The sequence below is a fragment of the Schistocerca nitens genome, chromosome 2 (genome assembly GCF_023898315.1).
Source record: "Schistocerca nitens isolate TAMUIC-IGC-003100 chromosome 2, iqSchNite1.1, whole genome shotgun sequence".
Classification (NCBI taxonomy): Eukaryota; Metazoa; Arthropoda; class Insecta; order Orthoptera; family Acrididae; genus Schistocerca; species Schistocerca nitens.
The window spans coordinates 1,175,579,891-1,175,599,909 of record NC_064615.1 but is presented as its reverse complement, the minus strand read 5'-3'; the positions used below and the strand labels follow the sequence as shown (position 1 = coordinate 1,175,599,909).

General features: G+C 43.0%; 1 protein-coding gene across 2 annotated transcripts in view; it reads left to right on the top strand.

Annotated features, from left to right (window-relative positions):
• Window positions 1-18,709, top strand: part of LOC126234819 (gamma-interferon-inducible lysosomal thiol reductase-like) — a 127,172-nt gene extending 108,463 nt beyond the window's left edge. For both annotated transcript variants that reach the window (XM_049943565.1, XM_049943564.1), the window contains 2 exons: window positions 1,390-1,452; window positions 18,460-18,709. In XM_049943565.1, coding sequence (XP_049799522.1) covers window positions 1,390-1,452; window positions 18,460-18,531 — 135 coding nt within the window. In that variant the 3' untranslated portion in view covers window positions 18,532-18,709. The remainder of the gene's footprint in view (window positions 1-1,389; window positions 1,453-18,459) is intronic.
• The last annotated feature ends 1,310 nt before the right edge of the window (window positions 18,710-20,019 follow it).

Below are 20,019 nucleotides of genomic sequence, written 5' to 3'. Positions count from 1 at the left end.
AGGAAAATCCCTATCTGCCGGTGCTGCGGACATACATTACCACACTGTCTTCTTAACTGCCAGAACACGATCTGGCGTACCGCAGGCGAGGGCTGGTTGCTTCGACGTCCTCGACCGAAAGGCGACTGCTGACTCCCCACAAGAGCACCCGTACAGGCCGAACACAGAACATTCCCGCCCCCACGACAGTGGCCGTGGTTAAACGTTCCAATCAGCAACTCGAAAACCGGCGGAAATTCCACTCCATTGCCGGAGCACTACCATTCCACCAATGGAGATTCTTGGCGCCAATTTCTGTGCTGATTTTGCTATGTCACGGCGCTATGCCCTGAGCAAACCAATCACCGTTACTATTTTGCAGAAAGTGCGGGAATTTTCCCGCCACAACTGCCAGGGTACACAAGTCATTCCCACGCCTCGCTGGTAGCCCGCCAGAAAGTGTTTTCGCTAAGTTTCTCCGAAGTAACGGAACCTCTAGCCCAGCCGCTACTTCACACCCCAGCGGGCGTGTCTCTTGACAATGTCGGCGTCTGCAAAGCATTCACTCGACTGCCTCACACACGTCGGCTTAACCCGCCTGTCACCGGACCACCCGGGTGACGAGAGACGCTGCGTGGGAAGTCCGCGTGTGAAGGAATAGCAACTTCCCACCGCATGCAATTAGAGAGGAGAATCGTAAGATAGAAATATGAGAGGGGGCTCATACCACCTCTCAAGATGATTGTTTATACTGAATGACATTTTATCTTGTCATAAGGCAGCGCCTGTGAGGCATTGGTCTGTGGACAGTACTACTCCTGAAATGGACTGGCCTGCCCAGACTCCAAACTGGACCTAATGGATCACGTTCGGGATGAGTTACAACGTTGAGTTTGCCCCAGCTTGTAGTGTCCAACACTTCTCTGCTTCAGCCCTTGAGGAAGAATGGTCTATAATTTCTACAAAGACATTCAGAGACCTCATTGAAAGTATCCCCGGCAGAGTTCAAAACAGCATAAAAGCAACAGATGGGCACATCCCATACTGATGTTCACTGACAGGTGTCTGGGTACTTTTGATCTGATTGTTTAAATGCTCCACAATGCATCCATCGTGAAATCGTTTTGAAATGTATTTCATAAGCGTCTGATGTGACACATATTTCTCTTTCGATTTCACAGCCGCTATGGATTATGGTAGTAGCAGACCTTCAGGCTGAGCTAGTAGCTTGGTGCTCACTAAGGTGGTCACACATGCTCACGTAATTCGCGTTTATAAAACGTGGCATCTGTTTAACTAACTATGTTCAGATGCCCCTTCTCACAGCAATGTCTTATGCTTTTGTTTTTCTCTGTAAAAATAAGATTTCTTATTTTTTTGAAGTGATAGCTTCAGCTTTGCTTGTTTCAGATTCGACAAAAGTCAACTGTGGTGTGGAATGATTTGCTGGGGGAAGTCTGTAAGCTGTTTGTGGTGAGTTCACTCTTCTCAACGCTAAAATATTACGCTGTCAGCGATACTCAGGAAACTTGACTTGGTCTCAACCTTTTGATTTTCATCTAGTGTCAGACATTGCCTTACCAGTCCCAGATACACTGTACGCCCTCTTCCCAAGCAGTCTTATAAAGCAAGGAAAAAGAAGTCCTGATCCATGTTAAATGTAGTTAAGATGTGAAATTAGTTAGAGGTCAGTACTTACAGTCACTGCAGTTCAATTTTCTGTTCTAAGCTGTTACTGTAATTTTCTGCCTCCTCCTTATCCTCTTAAGCGTATCCAGTTCTCATATTAAATGAAAAGAAATGCAGCAGATTGCTTTCCACTTTTCATAACGTCCCCCTAACATCAAAATAAGCGCCAGAGGTGAGCCTCCTAAGTTGAGGAGCAGCAACAAGCAAAATTTGCACCGGATTCAGGGAGAACATCAAGTTAGCCTAAGGAACAACTAACATCAATAGCTGTCGAGAGTGTACTACAAGCAAACAAGCAACGTTGACAACAACGACATGTAGATACGGATAAGGTTAGAAACAAAAATAAAGACATACATCCTCAAGTACGCCACTCTGACCTCCACTTAATGCTGGATTGAATGCTTAAGTCAAATTATTGATAAATTAATGAATGTATAAAGAACAAATAAGGACTGTATTACCAATTGATTAAAAAAATATGCTCTGTACCAAGGTCAGAGTCAAAATTATATTATAAAATTGTATCTGCTATTTTGACTTACATCAAGTGTTACATGACAGGATAAGATATCAGTGAGAGAAGGTACTCTCATACCAAAAACCATACAATATATTAATATACTATTATTGACGAGTATATGGGAAGTGCATACCATCTGCAGATATATGTTCTGATTATGATACAAATCTTGTTTTTGAAAATACTCGAACATCCTACAGATATAATCGTAGACAAATCAACAAGAGATTCATGTGAAAATATTGTATGGTTGTAGACCATGATACATAGAACAAGATAGCTAACATTGAAAAAACACAAAAACGAACATATAAATCCAACTATGTGCTGATAGTTAGCCACGTTTTCTGATACACGAGAAGTGTTAGTTTCTTATCAAAAGCAATTCTGAATACTACTTTGGATAAAGAATGTTTCACCTTACTTAAATAATTTGTCTGTGATAAACAAGATGCCTGTACTAAGTCTAATGTGAGAATGGCAACAAGGAATCTAATCTTTAATGTGTCACTGTGTTGTTAATAATGAGCATGTGGATATTTGGTAACTCAAATTTAATTAGCAGGACATATAACAGTTATGAATTGTTCATAATACATATGAACATAATATATAGCAAAATACATGATGAAAACAAACAGAACATAGTTATTAAACGTAACATTCAAAAGAGCACATAATGGCACTGAATGTGTATCTAACCTGAGGGTGATACCACTTCATATTCTCACATTAGCACTGTCAGCTTCACTTTGACATGTGGTTATAGTGGGAGCTTGATTTAGGCACAATGTACCGTGGAAGAGCGGTGGATCAGTTCATAGCACCTTAATCTGCTTGTCACTTGCAGTGTAGGTGTGACCCATCTGGTGTTCACACCAACTGCAGTGGATAGTGGGTAGACCATCTTCTACTTCATCCAGGCATAATCAGGAGAGGGTGTCAGTGATGCTATGTGAGACATCATATGCACAACGATGACAAGGCTTGCCTTTACCACAGTATCAACTCTATGGCAACACGTGTGTGGAACCAGGAACAAAACAGTCTGTGGTACTTCCCAAAGATCAATGTACTGTTAGTGCTGCTGGTCGTTCATATATTATGATAGTGTGTTACTAACTCACTCCCTCGAGCTGAACAGTAACTCATTGTGTAGCAATTTGGACAGTAAGTCTTCGCTACCTAAAGGTGATATTTGAAAAGCGGTACCATGATCAATACCGAATGTGATGATAGATAGCATCTGGGTATTCTCACTAAAAGAACAGAAATATGGTGACAGGTCATGGTTATTTAGCACAGTAATGTGTCGGAGTACAGACTGATCAATGAATCAGATCATACATAATGAAAAAACGCGAGTTTAGACCTTAGTAATGTGGACGCTTTACGTGACAGATTCCTGAAAGTAAATGTTAATTTTCATTAATATTGCACCAGCATGACCAGCAATTAGGGTACTAGCAGTTCATATGGTTCCCTTGTTTATACCAATAGCTCTGTGGTCCTGGGCTGTGGCATGACGATATTGTGACAACAGATCTAGCTGTGTTGCCTTCTGCCTCTCGTCCCTGAAGGTTGCTACTGAGTCTCCAAACCCGCCAGTCTGCCATTCATTTTTGCATCGACATTGGAAATGATCTGTACATCGTAACTGTGTGACCTTGGAGGTGGCTGCCTCCAACTGAGGTGGCTGCTTCTCGCTCGCTTCCCCTGGTGCACCCTGCTGCGGAATATGGCAGTGTAGGCCCCCCACTTCTTGCGTTTGCACAGTGCCTCAAGACCAGATTCCGTACAAACATTATACTATTACAATGCTAACACAAGCTACGATTGTATCTCCATAATAACGACGTTGCAAGTACGAAGTGACTCTAATAGTAAAAAATGAATTTAAAAGTCTGTAAGATGAGTCCCAAGTATGATGATAATCCAGAAAAAAAACCAGAATCTAAATAATTACTAGGTCTTTACAAAAGTTCTCTGTTTAATCGTGATTACTAATAATGTTCTTTGTATTGTTAATGTTATATTTACAATCTAATTGGCAATTAGTGCCTCTTATGACAACAAAAATATTCTATCTCTTGTACAGCACGAATATAAATCGTCGCAGCTGTTGGAGTTAGTACAAGATTATTGGGTTACGTCAGTTGATTAGTATTAGTCCATATCTTGTGCTCATGCCATGCATTATGTGCACCAGTCTTAACAATTTGCAAGCTCTTAGAAACCAGTTCGCTCAGTAAAACGTGCAATTAAACTAAAAGATAGAGTTATTAATAATTATATCATTTATGATCATGGTACACAAACTGAGGTGTCTGTGCTTGGTGGTACTGTACTTTTGTATCCAGATATCATCCTTGTTCAGTTATTCTTTCTACAATATCCACTTTAGCAGAGCTTTATATGCTGAAAAGTTTACCTGTCAAAAAAATCTCACAACATGGAAAACAATATTTTCTACATATTATGCACATTAAGTCATTATACCTTTCAAAATCGCATGTGAAGACGAGTGAATGAGTAAAGTGCTCTCTATATTACTTTGTAAACTACGTGAATTACATACCTTTATATAAGTGTAAGTACTTAAATTCTTACAGTTACACCATTCTTCTCGTTATGTTTGGTAATCCAGTATGCTCAGAAATGTGTCTCTGTCATCCCTCTGTTTCATGTTATTTACCATCTCTGGTGCCGCATGACTCTGCTGTATGGTGTTCAACAAAAGAACGGAAAACGTTAGTAACCAATAAACTCCATGTCCAATAATATTCCATTGCTGAACATGGGACTGAATGTGCTACAGCAGAACTCGTATCCCCGTAATCGTGAATCGCCCTTGTTGTCCCTCCTAAGCCAACCGACCTTGCTTACCTCTCCGGACTTAAACCATATGTGCTTCCATAAAAACAAAACTGTTTTTATTGAGCGTTCACTCCGTTCATGAGTTCTCTGATATTGAACAACTATAATCTCATAAACTTCCGTCAAAATCAGTGTCCACTCGCTTGCAACTTTGGCGAGGACCTGAGTGCATTTATATCAAATAGTCGCTTCCAACGTGCTGATGACATGGACGAAATACTGGACATGTAACTTAACTCTGTCTACTAGTTAAAGGACAATCATAATAATCTTGTAAATACGACACGCTTATAAAAGATAACTATCCATTTCCTCACACTAAAGTCACCTGGAATAAGGTGCAAATCCAGTTCCTAATGCACCTCAACATTGCTACGTGAATATGCCTCTGTGATACTCATAAGGCCATGCACGCCAGATGTTGGGGCTTCTCATCAAACATCCATACCTTTCTCTCCGCACGTTGCTCTTTCGCTCTAACAGCATTAGCACTCAAAGGTGTGACATATTTACAGAAGCATTTTTTGGGATTCACAGTGAGACATATTAATGTTGCTTTCATTTCTGTTCGAGCTCATACATTCACATTAATGTGACCACCACCTATGCGCGAGGCCAACTTGCTACAACCACTCACAGACAGCAGGTGGCAGTACTAGCAGTGCAATAAGGTGCAGCCGTTGTCCTAATGCGAAAACTGAGAGATATATCTGGCGTCCAGAATGTCATGATTGTTGACTTTCGGTACAAGGGTGGAAGCATTTCCTAAACGGTCACGTTTCTACACTGTTAGCGCGCTACTGCCCTTAAAGTCTACTGTGCTTGACAAAATGGCTCTATCTAAAGCCAGCACTGAGGCAACTGGAGTACACTACAGGGAACAGTTGACAGGTGTGAATGATGGTTGCAGAGATGTGTACAGGGGAATAGACATGCAACTGTTGAGATTCCCTTATGGAAAAAGGAGCTACCAATGGTATCTTCTCAACGACTGTACGTAGAACACTGCTGTGTATGGGCCTCTGTAACAGGTGCCTGGTTCATGCATCCATGCTTACCGCTGTTCATCAGCTATAAAGGCTGCACTTTTCACGCCATTACCACAGCTGAACATCCACTGAGAGGTGACAGATGACCTTTACAGACGAATCACGTTTTATGTTCCATGTGGCAGATGGCCGTTAGCGTAAATGGTGTGAAACTCTGAAAGAACATACCTCGCATGCGTTAAGGTCTGGGGATTATTTTCGCGGCATTGCCTGGATAATCTCGTCGTTCTGGAAGTCACAGAGGACCAACACAAGTATGCATCTATCCTGAGGCACCATGTCCACCCATTACATGCAGTTTGTGTTTCCTCAGCCTAATGGCGTCTTCCAGCAGGACAATGCAATGTGTCACACAGCTCACAGTATACGTGCATAGTTCAAAGAGCTCCAGGATGGGCTTACACTCTTCCACTGACTACCAAACTCCCTGTATTTAACTCCGCTCGAGAATCTGTAGGACCACCTTGATCGAACTGTTTGCACCACAGACCCTCGTCCAAGAAAATCTAGTGCAGCTGGCCACTGAACAGGAGTCAGCTGGGTCCACATGCCTGTCAGTACTTTCCAGAGCCTCGCTGACGCTCTTCCTGCATGTCTTACAGTGGTCTGGGCTGCAAAAGGTGGCTACTGAGGTGGTCACATTAAGCTGACTGCACAGTGTAGGAGAACAGTAGCCTGTTCCAAATTTTCCGTTGCATTAGCTGCTTCATCTGCTTTTATATCTTCTTTTACGGCTTATTCCGAGGAAGCTTTGATGTGACTGATGTGGAGCACACAACTGATCTCTTTCATATTATGTAGTATGAAGGTGGAGAGGGAGAAAGGAAAGGAAAGGGAAGGAACTAATGATATAAACTGCATCGGGACATTATGCATAATCAGAGGCGACGAGTGAAAATGTGTGTCGGACTGGGACTTGAACCCAAGATTTTCTGTTTGCTATGCAGTTGGTTTAAATCTTGTGCCACCCGGACACAGTGTTCATAGTAAACGCGGGAGCTATCATGGCACGCTACCCAGCCGACTCACTTCCGCACTTAGCGCCACCTACCCACAGTCTCCTTCGATGTCCTCCATGCTCGCTAATTTTAGATCACCGCTAGAAGTGGAACATAAATAAGCGTCCGTGCTCAAGGTTGTGGATCACTGCCCATCGAGGTGAATCTATTACATATGTCTGCGTGATGTCTGTTCTTTTGCACATGGCTTAAAGGACCGACACCACACATTCATATAGATGATCTCTTTCACTTGATGGTCTCTAATTCAAATGCGTTCACATTCGCTATTCTTCTTAGTCTTAGCACCCCATTGCCACTGTACACTGAAAACAATGTGTGGCACAATTTCTTCTGCTTATTCGAAAATCGGAAGGCTTTTACGACAACTTTCTGCACCACCCGGTACTCTCTTACCTTCGCCTTCTTTTCGAACCTTCCGTTTCTCTTTCTCCCTGCATCACGTATTCTGTGCAGCGCTCAACTCCCCAATCCATGATGCTGCACTCTCGACCACTTCTCTGAACCTCTCTGGTGGCGTCCAAGTCTTCAGGATAGCTAAATGTGGCACCAGTATCGAACTGTGTGGGATCTCATTTATAACATCTTGGAATTCGCTCAAATATATGTTCGAAACAGCATGTTGTTTGTGCCAGTAAGCTCGGGTGGTACACTGAAATGCATGTAGGCTGGACCCTGTGTATCCCGGAATAGCTCTCCAACGTTCTGATTTGAAATATGGCCTCTTATCGATGAAGATCTTGTCAATGTGACCTACATGCCTCAGGAAATCTTCGCACAGAGCCTTATGTACTGTCAATGTCATAACTCTGTGCACTGGTCTCGCGGTCTGAAGCTACGACGTCAGTTCCACTACCACCAACATGTTGGTTGGTTGGTTGGTTTTGGGGAAGGAGACCAGACAGCGAGGTCATCGGTCTCATCGGATTAGGGAAGGACGGGGAAGGAATTCGGCCGTGCCCTTTGAAAGGAACTATCCCGGCATTTGCCTGGAGCGATTTAGGGAAATCACCCACCAACATGTAATGAAAACCATGGCGTGTTAACTGAGAGGACCTTTTAAAGCCGGCCGTTGTGGACGAGCGGTTCCAGGCGCGTCAGTCTGGAACCGCGTGACCGCTACGGTCGCAGGTTCGAATCCTGCCTCGGGCATGGATGTGTGTGATGTCCTTAGGTTAGTTAGGTTTAAGTAGTTCTAAGTTCTAGGGGACTGATGACCACAGATGTTGAGTCCCATAGTGCTCAGAGCCATTTTTGACCTTTTAAATCAGCTGCTGCAAGTTGTCGCAGTTTCATAGGCGCAGTCGGGTAGAGAAGAACGTCTTATCCAGCACTTCATATTGTTGAAATGATATAAATTATTCAGTTTTGGGAAACATTTCTTCAGATCAGAATCAGTGTACATGAAGTGGGTGTACCAAATAAGCTTGTTTATTAATTCCTTGGTATACACAGTGAGTCGGTAGCACTTCTGCGATCGCAAAGAATTCCCTTTCACACTCAGTAAAACTGCCTAATTGTTGCTTGACCCCTCTTTCCATGCGTCTTTCACCTGCCTGAGAGCCTGATCCTTTTTCTGTTACTTTTTCGGTCTCGCACATTGAAATGATAATGCAATTTTAGAAGACCACATATCTCAGACAAAATAAGCTGAAGAGGCTATCCTCGATGTCTTCAGTTATTTCTTCTTCTAATCCCATCGGTGAAAGGGACAGACATCTGCTATTGCATTCGTTTCGCCTGATTGAGAAGTCCAATCCTCGAAGGAATAGGTTTCAGTACCCATCTAGTCAATCTGCCGTGAATAGGAACGTAAGCGCCCAGCAGTCTGTATAAACTCTTGTTTTGCGTCCGAGTAGGAAGTACTGAACTGCCTTAAAGCCGCTACTATGGTTAAAGCTTTGAGCCGCATCGTGGAATAATTCCTCTTACTTTTAGAAAGAACGTGGCTTCCAAATGCTATCTCCTCTACACATGCTGCATTCTCTTCAACTTCATGCATAATCATAACTCTTATTCCTGTCTTGGGACAGCAAGTGGCCATACAAAAATATGCTGAAAAGTCAGGATGTGACAGTGTAGCAGCTGTTACCAGCGCATTCTTTAATGCCTGAAATTCGCTCTCAGCGGTCGCGACCCACACCCACAGGGTTTTCCTGCCTGTCAGCGCACATAGTCGTGGTGCTGCCAGTGAATCACTCCTGACGAATCTTCTACAGAGGTTTATAATACCTAAAAATCCCCACAAACTTTTCTCGGTTTGTGGTGTTGGAAACTGTGCGATGGTCTTTATCTTATTGGGATTTGGTGATATTTCCTTCGCTGTTATAACACGTCCTAGGAATTCCACCTTGCTTGTGCCAAAATAAGATGTATCCAGTATCCCCCATACTCCTTCAATGAGTAACACATCTCTATTATGGTCTTCCCACATTTCATTGTCAATGAAGAAATTATCGACGTAATAATGTTATCTACTGTTCTACAGAGGGGCAACGGCCGTGCCGCAGTGGATACACCAGGTCCCGTCAGATTACCGAAGTTAAGCGTTGTCTGGCGTGGCCGGCACAAGCGCTGTCAGGCGTGGCCGGCACTTCGATGGGTGACCATCCAGGCCGCCATGCGCTGTTGCCATTTTTCGGGGTGCACTCAGCCTCGTGATGTCAATTGAGGAGCTACTCGACCGAATAGTAGCGGCTCCGGTCACAGAAATCCATCATAACGACCGGGAGAGCGGTGTGCTGACCACACGCCCCTCCTATCCGCATCCTCATATGAGGATGACACGGCGGTCGGGTGGTCCCGATGGGCCACTTGTGGCCTGACGACGGAGTGCTGCTGCTGCTGCTGTTCTACAGAGCCTTCTAGTATCCCACTTATCCCACAAATGAATGCAGCCAACGGTATTTTCCGTCCGAATGGTAGGCAGCAAAACTGAAAACATCAACCAAGTGCAAGGGCGGTAGAGTGTTTACACCACGAAGGATGCAGTTCTCTTTGCCAGAAATTTGGTCTTAACTCTGTCAAGAGAAAAGTTTCGCCCTATGGAATCTTTGCAGCAACTCTTCAAGTTTCTCCAGCCTGTCTATCTGCGCATTATCACAGCGATCATTTTTCTTGAATTCAGTACAGGGTGTATTGACCCATCTTTCTTCGCGATAACCCTCAATAGACTATTATAAGTAACAACTGCATGTTGTATCGCTTCATCAATTAAAATTCTCCCTGCCTCTTGGATCACTTTGTGTCAGTATACAAATGGAATAGTCTGTAGAGGTACGAATAATTTGCAGCGGTCCTTCAGCTTAAATGCATACTGGAAATTTCTAATAGCGCCTGGTTTCAGTAGAAATACTTCTAAGTAGTACTTTTTGCAATTATACTCTGTCGTTGGAAGCGATGTTATTAAGCTGCTCAACTCGTTCATTCATGGACTGACAGATCTTCATTTTCACATACCCTTTCTTAATTCCTCTCCCAGCTCACAGACATATCTAAGCAGTATTGTCATTCAATGCAGAGTTTCAAGCAACTTGCTGGGATTTGTGCACAAACGGGTTGCTGTTCAATGTGGATGTGGATCTTCCTTACAATGAATGACTTTCCCTTGTTCAACATCTAATACCGTATGGTAGTTACACAGGAAGTCCATGCCGATAACCAAATCAGTGGTTAGTTTTGTAAATTTCCTAACAGAGTAGGCCCTTGATAAACGAGGTGAAGCCTCAGCTGATGGTTTACTGCAGGAACTTTGCCCATTGTGGCTACTTTTACTTTTGTTTTTCTTGGTGATAATATTGGCCAACCGAAATGCTCTGTGCAACTCTTAAATGCTGTCTCAGCTATCGCTGAAATATGGCTCCCAATATTCATAATTACTCTTAATTTTATATCGACTATCGTGATTTTAACTGCAGGATGGATGTCTTTTGTATTCGTTGCCTCCTTCTCTTCTAATCGCATTTCCGATAAGTCTTCATACTTTAGTATGTTTATTTGGCTGTTTGCAACGTGCGCGTGAGTGTAAACTCTGCCTCTCCCACATCTTCATTCGGTCATCGTCCCGATGGGCTGTACCCATGCTGGTCAATTTGCGGCTTTGGCGGCCCAAGTTCGATAATCTCTGGCCGTTCTCTCTTTCAATTGCCAGCTGCTCCATTTTGAGTGAATCACAGCCTACTATAACGGTCTCATCTCTGCAGTCCATAATTGCACACATAAGCTCCTCCTAATATACAATGGAACTGATTACCACCTCCCAAAGATCCATTCCTGTTATTTTAATTATTATTCTAGTGGCAATGTAGAGGTCTGTTGAAGTTACTCTCCTGCCTTCATCTTCTCTCCCTAATATTGTGTTCATGGAATGTACACTCCAGTTCCTGAAGTGTTTATAGAAGTTTGTGTATTTTAGTTGCATCTCCACACCAGAACGTATAGGTAATCTGACGATAATTTCACTGAACAGTATAGGAAAATGTCCCCTGGATTGCATGGAACATCTAAAAATCAATTCTTCATCAATATGGCATTTAAGAATTTATCTGGGTTTTTGAAACTGGACCCAGCGTAATCTTTACATATTATCATCTTATGTCCGCCCCCAGTAGCAGAATGTCAATCCTAAGGGCCCGGGTGCGCTTCCCGACTGGATCGGAGATTTTGTCCGCTCAGGGATTCAATGTTTTATCTTATGTTTTATCCTTTCTTGTGTCTCACAGAAATAATAATTCGACAAGAACGCATCTCTAAACTCCTTGTAGGATGAGTAATTAGCAGCATGTCCTCTAATCTTTTTTGGCCACAGTTCCTAGAGGTATCTGCACACAAACTCTGATTTGTATACTAACTGCCACGATGGTGGTAATGACCTGTCAAATTTTTAAGTCCAAGTCTTGGGATGAATCATGTTGTCATTGTCTTTACAATTCTGAAACTTCCATACTTGTATAGAGTGCTTCAAACTAAAAGGCTCCTCTCCACTTACGCATACCCTGACTTTCTATTACATTATTTTTTCTTCTTACCATTCGACCTCGCCATGAGAATTTCCACTGATGCTATGTCCATAGTGGTATTCACTACCACTATAAGTGTGACTTCTGCCTTTTTTTTGAGTCATCAATCTTCTGGCAGGTTGGATGTAGCTCATCACGAATTCCTGTTCTGTGCAATCTCTTCATCTCTGTTATCTGATGGATGTATTGCAATCTCTATCTTCCTCTAAAAGTTTTGCCCTCCACAGCTCCCTCTACTACCATGGAAATTATTCCCTGATGTCTTAACAGATGTTCTACTCTCCTCTCTGTTATTCTCGTTAGTTTGTTCCATATATTCCTTTCCTCATCGATTCTGTGGAGAACCCATTCCAGACCATATTAGTCCACCTGATTTTCAACATTCTTCTGTAGCACCACATCTTAAATACTTCGAGTCTCTTCTTTTCCAATTTTCCCGCTGTCCATGTTTCACTACCATACAATTCTGTGCTCCAAATGTACATTCGCAGAAAGTTCTTCCTCAAATTAAGGTCTATGATAGTAGCAGACTTCTCTTCACCAGGAATGACCTTAATGCAAGTTCTCCTCTGCTTTTTATGTCCTGCTTGCTCCATGTATCTTAAATTATTTTGATGCGTAGGTGGCAGAATTCCTTAACTTCATCTACTTCATGATCACTAACCCTGATGTTCAATTTTTCACTGTTCGAATTTTTGCTGCTTCTCATCACTTTCATCTTTCTGTGATTTTATCTTAATTCATGTTTTGTATTCATAGACTGTTCAGTGCTGTCAGCAGACCCTGTAATTCTTCTTCACTTCCACTGAGGATAGCAATGTCATCAGCGAATCTTATCACTGATATCCTTTCAGCTTGAATTTAAATTCCGTTCTTGAACCTTTTTTTGATTTACGTTATTGCTTCTTCGGTGTATAGATTGAACAGCAGGTGCAAAAGACTACAGCCCTGTGTTACACCCTTTTTAATCTAAACACTTTGTACTTGATGTTCTACTCTTATTGTTCCCTCCTGATTCTTTTACATATTGTATATTACCTGTATTTCCCTATAACTTAGCCCTATTTCCCTCAAAATTTCGAACATCTTGCATTATTTTACATTGTCAGACGTTTTTTTCAGCTCGACAAATTCTATGAATGTGGCTTGATTTGATTTCTGCTTAGTGGCACACAACTGCTTGGTTCACTTGGACCTGGTTCTTAAAACTCTGACTTTGCATTCGAGACTGCTATAATTTTTATTTACCTCTTTGATTCTCTTCTGCTAACATGCGTTGATAATTTCTTGAATATGTCTCTACCTCTTCCATTTACGCAGTTGGTATCAGGGTTGTCATATCAAATCCAGCACCAAGTTTCCAAAAATTTCATTTGTTTTTAACGATTCAGAACTTTTAACAGATTTGTTGCTCCCTGCGTCCTTTTGTTGACGGTAATCAAGTTTTCCAATGTGTTCCTCCATCTTATCAACCCGTTTCTCTACATTTCCTTGACCCTCCTTAAATTTCGACTGACTCTGCTATACATCCCTAAGATAACCCCAGTTTTCAACTCGGTTGGATATTTTCTTCGTCGTCTCATGACTTTCCTTTACTGTCTGCCTGCATTCTTCTTTCACTTCTATTGCTACCTTCTCGGCGTTTTGTGCTTTGGTCTCTGGCTCCTGAGCTAGGTTATTAGCATCTTAAGCCAGTTCCTAATTTCCTTCATCTTTCCCTATACATCTCGATGTCGTCTCGTATATTTTCTCCCACATCTCTGGTTTCTTTCTTGGCTTCTTGTGCTTCTTTTCTCATTTTTTATATCTGGCATCTTTCCTCATTTGCTTGGAAAAATCTATGATGCCTAAACCATCATCACCCATCTCAGTACACCTGTCTGGTGAAAACGCTCGTGAACCCAGTGAAGAGTCTGTAATCACTGTCGTCACTGTCGTCATAGCCTCTTGCTCTCGTTTTCTTTGCAACTGCATATTGTTAGTCCATTTCTACATTTCATGGCAAGGCCCCGTACTTTCCTTTAATGTGTCTACTACTCTCTTTATTTTCGTTCTTTTGCAGCCATGTGCTCTCCATCAAATTACTGTTACTATCACCACTAATCGGAGTTGATTGTTCCGTGGGAAAAACCAGCTATTCCTCTCCTGAATGAACATCGCCTGTAATTTGCTCCTGGTCCATGAAGCTTATTGTTTTCCTTTTAGCCTGCTCAATTCAAGTCGCATCTTACTTCTTGTCCTCATTAGAACTGTGCATTGGCTACAATGCAAAGCCTAATAAACTGAATCTTATTATAACTAATACCTTTCCTTATCACAATCTATCACAACTCACAGCAATAAAACACATAACCCATCCAAAATATTACAACACTGAATTAACTATGCCGATAATCAATCAGACATCGAACATAATCCAAGAATCAATAGTCATGAAGTTGAAAATAGAATATATGAGTAATTTATGTGTGCTTGCAATGAACTTCAAACAATTGCAATTGAAAGTACATTTGCCAAAACTATTTACAATAAATAAGAAAGACGATGCCTGACTGCATCACAGAATACCCGGTGTTTGTATGTTCTTGGCAAGGTCCTCCAATTTGTGTGCTTCAATTGTTAGCCTGACACAGAAAATTAATTAGGAGACAGACACTACTTTATGACCCAAGATGAATTACTGTGTGTAAACGGATTAACTAACGTGATGGAAAAACAAGGCCATAGCTGTGGATCCTACAGTGAAGAGCTGCATGATGCTGAAATGTGATTACTTGACAGTGTCAACAATAATAATTTCAAATCAACATACTAATTTATTTAAACAAAACGCAAATGTGAAACACATCTGACAAATTAAAGGTAAAATTATAAAAATTCACAGTATGGTTTACACCTAGTGATCCTGGTGTGCACAGAGTTACTTGAAAGGTTTGAGAACATGCCCTATAGATGCAACTGATGTTTTGAAATGACATCAGAGTTTCTAACTAAATGAACACAGGACTTTTTGCCTGACTGGCAGAGAAATGCATGCATCCACCAATGCATTGGTGGTGGTGGTGGTGGTGGTGGTGGTGGTGGTGGTGGCTGTGTGTGTGTGTGTGTGTGTGTGTGTGTGTGTGTGTGTGTGTGTGTGTGTGTGTGTGTGTGTGTGTGTGTGTGTGTGTGTGGCTGTGTGTGTGTGTGTGTGGTTGTGGTGTGTGTGTGGTTGTGGTGTGTGTGTGGTTGTGGTGTGTGTGTGGTTGTGGTGTGTGTGTGGTTGTGGTGTGTGTGTGTGGTTGTGGTGTGTGTGTGTGTGTGTGTGTGTGTGTGTGTGTGTGTGTGTGTGTGTGTGTGTGTGTGTGTGTGTGTGTGTGTGTGTGTGTGTGTGTGGTTGTGGTGTGTGTGTGTGTGTGTGGTTGTGGTGTGTGTGTGTGTGTGGTTGTGGTGTGTGTGTGTGTGGTTGTGGTGTGTGTGTGTGGTTGTGGTGTGTGTGTGTGTGTGTGGTTGTGGTGTGTGTGTGTGGTTGTGGTGTATGTGTGTGGTTGTGGTGTGTGTGTGTGTGTGTGTGTGTGTGTGGTTGTGGTGTGTGTGTGTGTGTGTGTGTGTGTGTGTGTGTGTGGTGTGTGGTGTGTGTGGTAATAATGTGCTGGTAATAATGTTAACCATAAATTACCAGTGTCGGTTGTGTAGTGTTACCATTGTGTTTGACTTTCAGAAGTCGAGGTTGACAGCCATGCTGCTGGCAGTATGAGCTGCTAGAGTGGAGGCCACAGCCTACACAGGTCTGTTCAGCGCCAAGGCCAGCGATGAACTCCTTAATTTTCTATCTGAATCGAACAGTCTGCTTATTCCTTCCCACCAAGCAAGACATGAGTGATAGTCGTTGATTGAGAACTCTCAGTCCAGCAGTGGTGTAATTGTTTCTTCTGCGGAAATCCCGCCAAGAGAACTGTTACGTTAAATCTCAGATGATTTTCGATCTACTGGTCTTCTCCAAAAAACACTTCTCACCATAATCTGCCCTGCCAACGACACAAGCCATTTCATCTACTGCGTGTCTTTGCTCCCAGCAGCTCGTCTTGCATCACAGGCCTAAGAAAGCAAAATACTGCACTTGAGGCTGTGTCCTTATTTTGCAGCTTCCCATGTTTCTTCAGGAAAGCACGAGTTTGTTATCTGCTGAAGGCTCTATTCTGAATAGGTTCAGCATGTGTCCTGTGTCCTGTGATATAGCCATCCATACCACGTTCACCTGGTTCCAAAGTTCGTCTGTGGTGACTGACAGTGGGTCACAGCATTACACCTGTCGTTTCACCATATCCCACATATTTTTCGATTGGCAAGTGTGGTGATATGGGGAGCCATGGCAAAAGGCTGATATCCCACGACACAAGGAAGGCATATGTTCGTGCAGCAGCATGTGGTCATGAATTGCCTTGCTCAAAAATGGCGTCTGGGGTGTTGTGCAGGAAGGGTATGCCTACAGGTTGCAGGATGTCATTCATGTATGTTACACTGGTTACAGTGACTTAGATTTATGGTTGTACCTAATAGTACCCCACACCATAATGCCTTGAGTTAGCGCTGTATGCCGTATGTGGATATAGTCCACTATGATGCCGCTCCCCATGTCTGTGGGGAACCAAAATGTGGCCATCATTTCCAAACAAACAGAACCTGGATTCATCCGAAAATACTGCCTCATGCCATTCCTGTCGTGAGTGACGTCGTTCCGTACACCATTGCCACTTAGCGTATTTCTGCACATTCATCAGAGGTAGGTGGAGAAGTGCACGACGCGCACGTAACCCATGCCATAATAAACAGCGACGGATTGTCAACTCAGAAATACTTCATCCCACACGAGCAGCAATTTACCAGATGGATGCCAATAATCCACCATCTTTCAAACTTACTGATTTGATGGCATGGTTCGTGCATACATCTGCGAGGCATCCTGCACATCTTCTCAAGTCAAATTGATTCATTACCTTCTGTTTATAGCGATAACGAGAGCTGCAGGCACATTTTACCGGTAGGTGGTGTTGCGCCGCGATATCTATGTTGACCTTGAACCACAGGCTGACAAGGTTCAAATGCTGATCATTTCTGCAGAATATACTAATTTACATCTTCTGTCAATGTGAACGTCTTATCTCTAATCGTTCAAGGTCTTCTGTTTTTTCTGAGCATAAGTATGCTAGTCACAGGATTTCACATAAGAGCAACAAGTCCATCACAGATATTTCAACGATTCTAAAGCTGTCCAAGTAGACAGTTGGTGATGCGATTCTGAAGTGGAAACGTGAAGGAACAATGACTGATAAACCCAAGACCAGACTGATCTTGAATACTGTCAGACTGAGATCGTAGAGAATTACGGAGGATGGTTGAGAAACATCGTATGAAACCAGTGGAAGTAATCACTTACGAGTTGCAAAGTACTACCAGCAATCCAGCCAGCACAGTGGCTGCATGTAGGGAGTTAAAGAGAATCTGCTACTATGGTCGAGCAGTTCCTCATAAGCCACATATTTGTGTAGTTAATGCTAAGCGGCTCCTGAGGTGGACAGTGGATGACCGAAAACGAGTGATTTGGAGTGATGAATCACAGTACGCTTCGTGACAATCTAATGCGTTTGCCGAATGCCTCCATGGCAGCGCCAACAGTGAAGTACAGAGGAGGTGGTGTTAAGATACTGGGCTGTTTCTCATGGTTAGAGCGTGGTCCCCCTACTGTGCTTAAGAAAATACTAAAAACCACTATGTACTGCGTGTGGCAGACTAACAGTTCGTCGACCATGACTGTTCGTATCAGCAAGGCGACACAGCATTTCAAACAGTAGCATCTGTACAGCAGTACGGCAGTGGCTTGTGGGCAATATCATTTTCTGAAATTGACTGGTGCGTCCATAGTCGCGACCTGAGCCTAGTAGAGCACCTTTGGCTCGACCTCGCTTCGGACTTCAGTGTCCATGATGACTATCTTCTCTGGTTTCGACTCTTGAGGAAGAATGGCCTGCCAGTCATGCACAGACATCCAGGCACTTCACTGAAAGTATACCCAGCAGAGTTCTGTGTGTCGTAATGCCGAAGGGTTGACACACCCCATGTTGATGTACACTCATAGGTTTCAGGGCACTTCTGAACAGATCGTGTATGCGATGCATTAATTATGTGTTTCATGTGTTATTTTTCTGTTAGCAGTACCGTGTTGTGAAATATTCAGCACTTTTACGAACAGTACCTTGTATGAACGTTCATGAGTTGCCTGTATTTGCTTTAACGGGGAGGGAGTTGACATTTACTATTTTTTACAGGATCCCAAGCCCGAAGAGTGCCTCAGGAGACCAATACATGACGTCAAGAATGCTACTAGTGGCGTCTACTGATGTAGGGGCCACGACACGTTCTCAGCTTCTCCAGCGAACTCAACACATTTGTCGCAATCTGACTGAGAGGTCGCATATAATTAGTCAGACTGCAGAGACTAACAACATAAATGAATACATCAATTATGATATTGAATGTAAAAGTCAGAAGAGTGAAATAAAAGTTGTTGGTACAATATTAAGAATATGCTTGTTGTTGCACAGACATTCAGAAGGAATGTGACTGCTTTACGATATAAGATCGCCAATGGGGCACGACCAATTGGAGTAGCGTTGGTGTGCATTTAAAATGAAGAACACTTATTTAAGTCGCACTTACACATGTAGCAAATGGAACAGAAAATTACGATAAATGGCAGTACCATCAACAGTAGTACAGAACACGTGTCATACTGTGCAACTCCCTGAGACATACTTGGCCCAGTCACGTTAACATTACAACAAAATATATTAGATATCAACATGCAATAACCACTCAACGACGGCAGGTGGCAGCACTAGCAGTGGAGGGTATTTAAAACATATTGGGGGAGATGCGGAAATCAGTGCAGTCGTTGTCATACTGTGGTAACGAAGTAATTTACCTCACGGTCCAAAAGGGCATGATGATTGGCTTCAGGGCCAAGGGTGGAGGAATTTCCGAAATGGCTAAGTTTGTATGGTGTTTCTTTGCCACTGTTGTTAAAATATACCGTGCATGGTAAAATGGCGCTATACAAAAACGACACAGAGGCACTTGTTGTACATCATAAGCCGTAGGTGACAGGGGTTAACGACGGCTAGGGGTTGTGTACAGGCGAATAGATGTGGAACTGTTGAGCAACAGACTACCCGGATGAAGCAAGGGGCTGTCAACTGTCTATCCTTAACAACTGTTCAGTGAACATTACTGTCCGGCGGTGGTGGCCGAGCGGTTCTAGGCGCTTCAGTCCGGAACCGCGCGACTGTTACGGTCGCATGTTCGGATCCTGCCTCGGGCATGGATATGTGTGATGTACTTAGGTTAGTTAGGTTTAAGTAGTTCTAAGTTCTAGGGGACTGATGACCTAAGATGTTAAGTCCCATAGTGCTTGGAGCCATTTGGACCATTTTTGAATTACTGCGTATGGGCCTTCGCAGCAGGGCCTGATCCATGCACCCATATTGACTGCTGGAATTTTCAGGCCAATACCGCAAATGGACGTCCAATAAGTGGCGACAGACGGCCTTTTCATATAAATCACGTTTTATGATCCATCGGACAGATGGCCGTTGGCGAGTAGGCCCTGAACAATCGTTGGAAGCGTCCAGGTCGGAGAAGGGAGTTTTATGGGTTGGTGAATGTTTCCGTGGCATCCACTGGCTGATCTCGTCATCCTGGAAGGCGCAGTGGATCAGGACAAGTAGGCATCTATCATAGGGGACCATGTCCACCCCTACATACATTAGGTTTTCCTTGGCATGATGGCATCTACCAGCAGGACAATGCAAAGTGTCACACGGCTCGCA